This window comes from Amblyomma mixtum, chromosome 7 (genome assembly GCF_055824585.1).
Source record: "Amblyomma mixtum isolate Tamu chromosome 7, ASM5582458v1, whole genome shotgun sequence".
Lineage (NCBI taxonomy): Eukaryota > Metazoa > Arthropoda > Arachnida > Ixodida > Ixodidae > Amblyomma > Amblyomma mixtum.
In genome coordinates, this window is record NC_143018.1 from 111,795,668 (window position 1) to 111,807,358 (window position 11,691).

The 11,691-nt window shown below is 49.9% G+C and overlaps 1 protein-coding gene across 1 annotated transcript; it reads right to left on the minus strand.

The window, feature by feature from the left end:
* Positions 1–5,547: 5,547 nt before the first annotated feature.
* LOC149337227 (uncharacterized) lies at positions 5,548–10,728 on the minus strand. Its single transcript, XM_089553638.1, has 2 exons — positions 9,708–10,728; positions 5,548–5,552 (listed from the first exon to the last, which is right to left on the minus strand). Exons 1-2 carry the CDS (start codon positions 10,654–10,656, stop codon positions 5,548–5,550), a joined length of 954 nt encoding a protein of 317 aa, XP_089409764.1. The 5' UTR covers positions 10,657–10,728.
* Positions 10,729–11,691: the final 963 nt, after the last annotated feature.

Genomic DNA, 11,691 nt, shown 5'->3' on the forward strand with positions numbered 1-11,691 from the left:
TCCAGGGTAACGACCTTCTCGGTGGTTCGATGGGAACACACCAACGCGTTACGCCGACGACTACGCCATCTTACTGCTATACTACTGCTACTACTACTACGACTACTACTACTACTACTACTATTGATACTACTACTACTGCTGTTTACCGCTGCTACTGCTACTAATACGAATACTACTACTTGTTACAACTATTACGACTACAACTGCTTACTGCTACTAGTACTGTTGCTACTACTATTACTGCTGCTGCTACTACTTAACACTACTGCTTACTGCTACTGCTACTACTACTGTTGCTGCTACTATTACTGCTGCTGCTACTACTTACTATTACTACTACTGCTTGCTGCTACTGCTACTACTACTGTTACTACTGCTATTACTGCTGCTACTACTTACTACTACTACTACTGCTTACCACTACTACCACTCACTACTACTACTACTTATTACTACTATTACTACTACTACTGCTTACAACTACTACCACTCACTACTACTACTACTAATACTACTACTTATTGTGCAATTACTTATTGTGTACTATTAATACTGCTACTTATGTGCAATAAAACATTTATTATTATTATTATTATTACTACTATTACTACTACTACTACTGCTTACCACTACTACCACTCACTACTACTGCTACTAATACTACTACTTATTACTACTATTTCTACTACTACAACTGCTTACTGCTACTGCGACTACTATTGTTATTACTACTATTACTGCTGCTGCTACTACTTACTACTACTGCTTACTGCTACTGCTACTACTACTGTTACTACTCTATCACTGCTGCTGCTACTACTTACTACTACTACTACTGCTTACCACTACTACTACTCACTACTACTGCTACTACTACTACTAATACTACTTATTACTACTATTACTACTACTGTTACTACTACTATTACTGCTGCTGCTACTTACTACTACTACTACTGCTTACTGCTTTTACTGCTGCTGCTGCTACTACTACTACTACTACTTACTACTACTACTAATACTACTACTTATTACTGCTATTACTACTACTACTACTACTACAACTACTACAGCTGCTTACTGCTACTACTTACTACTGCTGCTCTACTGCTGCTGCTACTGCCACTACTGCTGCAACTGCTACTTACTATTAGTACTACTACGAAGCAAAACTCACGAACGGGCGATTAACAGCTGTCGCTGTAAAATAGGGCTATTAAGCTGAATTACGGTGCAAAGTGATGCTTGCATCGGTGGCTTGTAGCGTAGAGAAGTTGGAAAAGTGAGTTGCATAGCAGTAGCACGCCTAGTAGCAGATATGCAAGCGTGCAATCATAAAAATCTTGTTAACAGCAGAGGGTGTAGAATCATATGTTTTTGCAAATCTGTTTTCGTTGCCTCAAAGCGCATGTTACAAGCGTAACATCATCAGTCACTCCTGATGTAATGGATGTCCGCATGAACACGCGGCATGGCCCGTCCACTTCATGCTCTGAGCGGAATTTAATTTTTTCTGAGTACCAGTAAGCAAGGAGAAATTTCTTTGCTGCAGAAAAGCGCCATTTTATGCGCGCGATCCCACTACGATGTTCCCTGAAATGTGTTTCGCCTTCTTCAAAAACTTCGGTTCTAAGCAAGTAGAATTTTTTTATTGCTGTCCTTGAGTTTTGAAAGCATTTTTTTCGCTACTTCTAAATAATGAGCTGCATCATGAAGTGAAAATACCAGCATGTTTGTCAGCGTGTTGTGTCTGAGCTGAGCGCAAACATTTAAATATTGTGCATTTCAGTCTACCGTGGTGTTAGTGCGAACAATTTTCGTACATTTGTTTTATTAGAAATCTAAGGCAATGTGAAATAGCGTATTTGTTTCTGGCACCCGAGGTTAGTAAGTAATAATCATTGCTTCCGGCTCCTTGCACATAGGCAACACAGCAACATGTTATGACTGCTCCGAACTGCATCGTTCACTTTGCGTCTCATTCCATGGGTAGATACCCAATGGAGCGCCTTCTAATTTGGACTCACTAAGTCTCCTGAAATGAACTACTAGGATGCAGTCCCGCATCACCCGATTTTGTAAGCTCAGTTCTCAGCCCTCTATGTAGTTGACGTTTCGGGCCTTAACGTTTCAGCAGTTTGAGGACTTGAAGATGGCGTTGTCCTGTCCGTGCGAGTTTTCTGCCATAAGTGAATGAAGTTTCCTTTAACTCTTTCGAAGCTTGTGCGCAGTTTTGCACTCCAAAATAATTTAGATGAACAGTAGCTCTTACTTAAGCAACTGTCAAACGCCAGGAAAACATTGATGTAAATGGCGGTTTTAATTGCACTTACCGGATTGAGCACTTGCCTACTCTGTTCTGGTTTTGTACAGACCAAGGCAGCATTTGACCGATGGCAAAATCCAGGTCTTTTGGGAGCAGAGTGACGCGAATCTGACGACCACTGATGCCCCAGTAAGGTGTATTAACGACGCTCGCAGTTCAGATGAATCAGATGAAGAAATCTAGGACTCTGATAACAATTGTGATAGAGTTATCCAGCCATCATGATATTTCTATCCACTGGCATTTCAGTTCACTCACAGATACACCACCTGAGGGGAACTGGCGGGGTTTTCGCTTAAGAACAAGGTTTTTCTTACGACGGCAACCATGACAGGGCGCTCCATCGATGAAGCAGGGAGAATGCTGAACGACAGATCAATAGAGCGTAGTGAATCACACTTAACAGCACAAAATGATGCCGTCCGTCCGTCGAATGACGGACGTCGAATGAAATATGACGAGCTCCGTCGAATGAAATAAAGACACAACTAGGTCCTGCTGTTGAGAACTGCCTTTGGCCGCGAGCCAGAGGGTGGTCAGGCCGCAGGTGGTCAGAGGACAAAAAAATACAAGTCGTGCAACCTGCCATTGTAGAAATCTGCGCAGCAGCGCAGTTGACCTGAGTAGCGAACTATCGTATCTGTGTTGTAGGGAAGACGTTTTTGCAGGTTTACTTAAAGGTGCACTGAAGAGGAATCTGAACTCGTCTTTTGGCCGCGGGAACTCGATCTACACGTTCCCAGCATTCTTAGAAACTACGATTTATTACCCTGTGCAGCTGATTTCCCTAATTAAATGGAATTAACGTCCATCTCCCGCCTTTTTTTAATTCCTTGCTTACGGTGGGAGGAGTCGACCAACGCATGGAGTGCCTGTCAGGCAGTCGCGTGGCGACTGCTTTCGCTTCTATTTCGTTTCTTTCAGGTTTCCGTGAATAAATAGGTCTAGTCAGAGACTAGACCTATCTATTCACGCTTGTGTGTGTCTCTGTGTCTTTCTTCGTGGTTCGTCCTTTGATTGCGCAACCTATACCTTCACAACATCATGTACCAACTAGGCCCAACCCAAGTTTTATTGTAGTCAGAGACTAGATAGCTGCGAATTAGGCCCACAGAAATAAAGATACCCGTGGACTCTTTGCCATCGCCGATCACCACGTATCACTCCGCCGATGGCAGAGCGGCAAGCCGCCACGGGACTGGGTGAAAGGTTGGTCGATTCTTCCCACTCTATGCGGGGAATTAAAAAAAAAGGCCGGAGCCAGACGTTAATTGGATTTAAATGAGATAAATCGCCCGCACAGGGCAATAATTTGAAGTTTCTAACAGCGCTCTGAACGTGTAGAGCAAGTTGCAGTGGTAAAAATACGAGTTGATTCCTCTTCAGTGCACCTTTAATATTCAAGGCTTCATGGCAGATTGAATGATCTTGATGACAGCGCCGTAGTTCCCTGTGAATACTGTTTATATCTGCTAAACTATAAAGCAAACATACACTAATTAATGCGCTCCTCCAAGAAGTACCCATTTCCAGGCGCATTCTTGTAAAACAGCGTGAACTACGACGGACAAGAACAAGGAGGACACGGGACGAGCTAGCAGAGCTCTTCTCGTGTCCTTCTTGTTCTTGTCCGTCGTAGTTCGCGCTGTTTTACAAGGAAGCATCTGTGCACACTGGTCCAACTGAACGTTCTGGAGACACCCTCGGGAGGACCCTCGGGTCCTCGGGAGACACCCTTCCAGGGTGTCTCCCGAGGACCGATACAACAACAGAGTGGTAAATGCAAGCCAAATGGCCAACGTGATTTCACTACCTGCAGAGCAGCAACGTTATGATATGACTGGCCACCTTCAAGACCATGCAAAGCTCAAGTTAAAGGAGTTCCACGACCCTCATTTTAACCAGAAATCAAAAGTAACGCCACGTCCTCCTCTGTGTTGAGAATAGGAGCCGCTTGCTGCACTCCAACAAACCGCAAATTGTTTTAAACTCATGCATTTATTATAAGGCCAAAGCATTAAAAGGCTCATCGGCACAAAACTCCGGCGTAGCTCAAAAAGTGGCAGCGTTACTGGACTAAAGGTTTGTCACAATATCGTGATGTCATCAAAGGTGGGAAAATATAAAACCAGTAACACTCAGTACAAATCATTCATAGCTGCACAAAATGCAAAGGAAGAGGGAATTCGAATATAATTAGAATGTATTTGGAATACCATGGCGATGCTTTTGCATTACCCGCACGTAGGTTCCTTAAGTGTACCTGGTAATTTTGTTTATTTTCGTCACTTCACACGAAAAACTCAGACTCTACAAAAATAGCTAAAAAATTTATCGTATCAAGACAGAAGACACCAATATATCTTGCAGCCCTCGAGTGGTAAGCGCACAGCAGATGACATGTCGAGACGCAAGCTATTGCCCTCTTTGCGAAGATGGAGTGTTATTCCCAGTGCAGTCTGTTGGAATGAGTTGGAACGCAGGCAGACCACTGTCATGGCCTATTTCATATCAGATCGCATTTCACATAACGTATCCCAGCCCAACGTACATTCCGCTTGAAATCTGTCAGCCCTAAGATATTTAAGAAATCACAATTACAATTGCGCCTTTTGTTTTTGAAGGCCACACATTCTTTGCATACCGGACATTGAAACGCTGCGCAGTGCATCTGCAAACACATGGGCAACTGAAAAGTAGTGACAGTTTCGTTTCGAAATTTCGCGCGCTGTTTAACTGAGATAAGAACGCCGACAACACATACGAATCTTTGCTGAAAAAGAAATGCATGCTTTATTCAGTGATGCACTTTTCGACATAAAAGTCCTTCGCGCCTGCCCGCATGACGTGATTCAGAATCTTTCTCAGTGTCCGTAGGCGGCCATAGGCTCCTTGCGAGCAGTGATTCTCGCTGTCTGCGTATTCCAGGCCGTAGGCCACGATGCCGTACTTCAACGACGACACTGGTTCCCTGGCGTGGCACAACTGGGGATGCAACAAGTGTAGGAAGCAGTGATTGCGAAAATTTTAGACAGTCGTTACAAAACCTAGATCATCGCTTATTCCGCAGGGAATAATCTACACCATTTATAAAATTTATGCAGCATGTAAATTATTATCATTTCTTTCGAAGTTCGCTAAGAAGACGCCTCCAATTCCATCATGCCCCAGGAAGGGTGTAATTTACTCCTTCTGGCGTAATTAACTTACTTCTTAATTCAAGCTAAAATATTCACATGTAAACACACAAATTGACTCAAACTGCACTGGTAATTGGCCCAGTATTAGAAATGTATTGGCAACGGCTGGTTCTACAAAGGACCACAGTGAAACAATCCATTTCCAATATTATTTATATTGTAGGATGGGGTTGTGGCTGAGCAGAACCTAGGACGCTTTGCAACGTTCAGCAAAGGTGCAGGCTAAGCGTTCGGGCTGCGAGCGAGCGTCACACCTCAGGATCGTCGTCTTCTTTCACTACTACAGTTCACCACAGTGAGCGAGCACGGCTGCTACACTACAATTACCCCCCGGCGAAAAAGGAGGCATCCTGCCGACTTAGGGCGCACAGATGGTAGGCGGATCGTAGTACGGCTTGAGACGGTCAACGTGCACTGTTTCGCGGCCACGACGGCGCGCATCTTGCGGCGGCGAAAGCGGTTCAATGATGTAGTTGACTGGAGAGGTCTGGCAGACGACACGGTACGGGCCGTGGTACTTTGAAATGAGTTTTGTGGACAGACCGGGACTGGTGGAGGGAACCCAAAGCCACACGAGCGAGTCTGGGGTATAGGACGGAAGCGGACTGGTAGGGGCGCGAAGGTGCTTCTGGCGATTCTGATCTTGCGTTGTAAAAGAGCGGGCAAGCTGGCGGCATTCTTCAGCATAGGTCGCTGCTTGAGAAAGGGTAAGAGACTCGGAGATATCAGGGCGATACGGAAGCACGGTATCCATGGTACAGGAAGGCTCGCGGCCGTAAAGAAGAAAGAACGGAGTGAAGCCAGCTGTGCTCTGTGTGGCAGTGTTGTACGCATATGTCACAAATGGGAGAATGCGGTCCCAGTTTGAGTGGTCCGAGGCAACATACTTGGCGATCATGTCGGTCAATGTGCGATTGAAACGTTCAGTAACGCCGTTCGTTTGAGGGTGGTAGGCCGTAGTAGAGCGGTGAACAATGCGGCATTGGCGAAGTAGGGCTTCGACGGTGTCTGAGAGGAAGACACGGCCGCGGTCACTCAGAAGCTCCTTAGGAGAACCATGGCGTAGAACGAGATGATGCAGGATGAAAGACGCAACGTCGGGCGCAGACGCGGATGGCAAAGATGACGTTTCGACGTAGCGGGTAAGGTGATCGACTGCCACTATGACCCAGCGGTGTCCAGCCGGAGTTATGGGAAGGGGCCCGTAGAGATCGATGCCAACGCGGTCGAATGGGCGCATGGGGCAAGGCAAGGGCTGCATCGGAGCAATGGAACGGCGAGAAGGGGTTTTGTGGCGTTGGCATTCCGGGCAGGAGCGAACGTACTGTCGAATGAAACGGTACATTCCCCGCCAGTAGAAGCGGAGTCGAAGGCGCGTGTAGGTCTTCACCACACCGGCGTGAGCGCACTGGGGGTCGGCGTGAAAAGAGGCGCAGATGTCGGAACGCAGGTGGCGAGGAATGACAAGGAGCCATTTGCGACCGTCGGGAAGGTAGTTGCGGCGGTAAAGGAGGCCATCCCGTATTGCGAAGTGGCGGGCTTGACGACGGAGAGTGCGGGTCGCAGGTCGCTGAGATGGTGTAGACAGGAGAGCGAGGAGGGAAGCGATCCAGGGGTCCCGTTGTTGTTCAAACGGCATGTCGGCAATATCAAGGGAGGACGCATCAGTGGTGGCGAAAGATGTGTAGTCTAAGTCACAAGGTAGCGGAGACCGCGATAGTGCGTCGGCATCAGAATGCTTACGGCCAGATCGATAGATGACTTCAATGTCGTATTCTTGTAAGCGCAACGCCCAACGAGCAAGACGGCCTGAAGGGTCTTTGAGGGACGACAGCCAGCAAAGTGCATGGTGGTCGGTAACGACAGAGAACGGGCGACCATATAGGTAAGGTCGGAACTTTCCAATAGCCCAAATTATTGCCAAGCACTCCTTCTCTGTCACGGAATAATTGCGCTCGGCCTTTGTCAAAGTGCGGCTGGCATACGCAACAACATGTTCGGCGCAGCCGGGCTTGCGCTGAGCCAGCACGGCACCGAGGCCCACGCCGCTGGCGTCAGTGTGAATTTCAGTGTGCAGGCTGGGGTCGAAATGGCGGAGGATCGGCGGGGACACAAGCAGGCGCCGAAGCGTTGTGAACGCCGCGTCACAGTCTGGTGTCCAAGACGAGAGGCTGGTGTCGCCGGCAAGCAGATCAGTCAGGGGTGACAGGATGGAAGCGAAATTGCGTACGAAGCGGCGAAAATAAGAGCACAGCCCGATGAAGCTACGCAGCTCTTTCAGGGAGGTGGGTCGGGGAAACTCGGCGACTGCGCGCAGTTTTGCAGGATCGGGAAGGACGCCTTCTTTGGAGACGACGTGGCCCAAGATGGTAAGCCGCCGGGCTGCGAAGCAGCACTTCTTTAAATTCAGTTGCAAGCCGGCGTCGGTCAAACATTGCAGGACACGCTCGAGGCGGGCCAGGTGGGACGAAAAGTCTCGAGAAAAGACGACGATATCGTCCAGATAGCACAGACACGTGTGCCACTTGAGTCCGCTGAGAACTGTGTCCATCATGCGCTCGAATGTGGCCGGCGCATTGCACAAGCCGAACGGCATGACATTGAATTCGTAGAGGCCGTCGGGCGTAACAAAGGCCGTCTTTGGCCGATCAGCAGCAGCCATGGGCACCTGCCAATAGCCGGAGCGGAGGTCCAATGAGGAAAAGAATTCCGCGCCTTGCAGGCAGTCGAGGGCATCGTCAATACGGGGAAGTGGATACACATCCTTGCGCGTAATCTTGTTGAGGCGACGGTAATCAACGCAAAAGCGGATGGATCCGTCCTTCTTCCGCACGAGAACAACGGGAGAGGCCCAGGGGCTGTGAGAAGGCTGGATTACGCCGCGCTGAAGCATGTCGTCCACTTCTTTGGTAATGACGGTGCGTTCAGGGGCCGACACGCGATAAGGACGCTGGCGCAAAGGGGCATGCGTTCCGGTGTCAATGCTGTGTGTGACGACGGATGTGCGGCCAAGAGAGCTGTGCGGGAAGTCGAAGGACGTACGGAAACGTTGAAGTAATGCGACGAGCTGATCACGTTGGTGCGGCGAAAGGCTGGCATCGATAGATCGGGAAAAAACAGAAACGGTGTCTTGGTTTGGCGTAGCAGGAGGCGAACCAATGGCATCTATCTGGAGAGGGGCAGGTTCGTCAGAGACGGAGTATGGAAGAGCGTGATCGACTGATTCTACATGGCCCAGGCATTCGCCGCGGAGAAGCGTTGATGGACAAGAAAAAGGGTTCGTGACATAGATTGCGCTGTGGCCATCGCAGACAGTCAGAAGGGCGAACGGAAGGAGGAAACAGTGGCGACGGACAGCGGCATCGGTCGGAGTAAAGAGAACAGTTGAATCAGGATCGCAGGCGCAAGTGAGGGGAACCAGGGCAGCAGAGAAGGCAGGGATGTCAGTATCTGCAGCGACCAGCATTTTACCGAGGCGGAGAGAGGTGTCGGACGGCAGAGTAGCGCAGAGCGGAGAAAGTTCAATGCTGGCACGGGCACAGTCGATGATCGCATGATGAAGGGTTAGAAAGTCGCAGCCCAGAATGACGTCATGAGAACAGGAGGACAGCACGAAAAACTCGGTGATATACACAACATCCCGGATAACAAGGCGAGCTGTACATAATGCTAGAGGTTGAATGCGGTGCGAGCTTGCAGTGCGGAGGCAAAAGTTCGAAACAGGCGTCGTCACTTTACGGAGTCTACGGCGAAGGGCTGCGCTAATAACGGATACAGCAGCGCCCGTGTCTACAAGGGCGAGAACGGCGACGCCATCAATAAATACTTCGATAACATTCGCAGGGGAAGACGGAGGACTTGGGCAGTTCGATGGAATCGCAGTTCTTGCCTCCGGAACTGCGGCTGTTAGTTTTCCTCCGGACGAGAGGGTGATCGCCGGCGCATGGGAGAGATAGATCGGCGACGGGGAGAAGGCGACCGGCGTGAAGAATATGAAGAGCGGTCAAGGTGGAAGGAGTCCGCAGGGGTGCCGGAGGGAACTGGTTGCGAGGGAGGCGCAGGGTCGTAGTGGAATGGGCTTGCCTCGTCCCGGAAACGCGGCGGGTGTTGGCGACAAAGCCGGGCGACGTGGCCCGGCAAGCCACAGGCGTAACATATGGGGCGGTTGTCGTAGGTACGCCATGGGTTCATGACGGCACGGCGAGGCGGCAGGCGACGATGGACAGGTGCCGGCGGAGGTGGTAGCGGTGCGACAGATGGGTGGTTAACGTAGACTTCGGGGCGTCGGGGTCTGGCGGCAACCTCAGCGTAGGTGAGGGGGGCAGCCACAGGCGGAGGCCGAGGGCTAGAGGGCAAAGCGTCGGCGACCTGCTCTTGGATGGTGCGTCGAAGGGTGGGATCTATGGGTGACGCAGGGTCGCCAGACACAGGCAGTAGGGACAGTTGGCGGGCCACTTCTTCCCGTATGAAGGCCTTGATCTGGGGAAGCAGGGAGACCGAGTCAGAGACCAGACTGCAGACCGCCGGCGCAGGAAGGGACTCGTCGATGACTCCGGAGCGGCGAGTAGAATTCCTCTGCTTCCTGAGGACGTCATAGCTCTGACAAAGCTGAATGACATCCACCACCGTCTGCGGATTCCTGGCGAGCAACATTTGGAACGCGTCGTCGGAGATGCCCTTCAGGATGTTGCTAATTTTCTCGGCCTCCGGCATGGATGGATTGATGCGCTTGCACAGGTCTAGAACATCTTCTATGTAACTGGTGAATGTTTCAGTGGCGTGCTGAGCGCGAGCGCGGAGGCGTTGTTCGGCGCGCAGTTTGCGCACAGCTGGGCGGCCGAATACCTCCGAGAAGCTGGTCTTAAAGGACGACCAGGTAGGCAAGTCGGCCTCGTGGTTGCGGAACCACAAGTTGGCAACGTCGCTGAGATAGAATAGTACGTTACCAAGCTTGGTGGCGTCGTCCCACTTGTTGTGGGCGCTGACGCGCTCGTAAGTCGCCAACCAGTCGTCAACATCGTGGTCGTCGGCACCGCTGAAGACGCTGGGATCTCGCTGCCGGAGCCCGCCAGAACACAGGATGGTAGGCGACGGGATGGGGGCTGTCTGGCTGGTGACTTCAGGCATAACTGGCGGCGAAGGTAAGGTGCGGCTACGGAGCTCCAGGATGAGGACGAGAGGGGGAACTTACAGCAGCCTCCACCAAATGTAGGATGGGGTTGTGGCTGAGCAGAACCTAGGACGCTTTGCAACGTTCAGCAAAGGTGCAGGCCAAGCGTTCGGGCTGCGAGCGAGCGTCACACCTCAGGATCGTCGTCTTCTTTCACTACTACAGTTCACCACAGTGAGCGAGCACGGCTGCTACACTACAATATTTATATTTATTATTTCTATTTATGCTTTTGATGTCTGTGTTTGTTTTATTGATTCCTTTTTTCTTTTCACCAATGTGAGTCATGTTGAATGTACTACTCTACCCCCCCCCCCCCCGCCATGTAATACCCCCTAAGGGTCCTTTAAGTGTCAAATAAATGATGATGATGATGATGAATACTGGGCCGATTGCCTGTTGTGCTACTTGGGGAAAGCCGTGCAGCAGTAATAGATGCCAAAATCTAGAGACTATCAGAAATAACCTTCTCTAATGATGTACACTGATGCAAAAAAGAAAGGAATATGCATATGCTGGGTGCTTAAACGAGGGCTTTCAGTTCTCTTTCATAACATGTTTTTTTTTTGGTCGGTTCCCATCGCAGTGGGCATCGACACTGCAGCATCGGCCGTGAATGTTTAACAAGTAATGACACTCACCTTAAAGCGCAGGGACTCGCTATCATCGTAGACAAACACCCTGTCAAGCGTCTCGTTGAAGGCCACCCGGCAGAAGTAGGCAGGGTTTTGCACGGTTGTCGTATTGAAAGCCGACGATGCATTGCAGACCTGGTTGGGCAATAACCAGCAAACATTACACCTCCGCCCTAATCCGCCTACATTGTACATCACAGGTATAACCTTACTACCACTTGTGTGATATTAACTGCTTAGTTTCCACAGCCCTGCTCTGCAAAACGGCATCGTTTAACCCGAGATTCTAGGCGGCAGTGTGCTACGCGATACGAGAAAGAAAGACCGGCGTAAAAGGGAGTTCACTTGGCCCCTGCC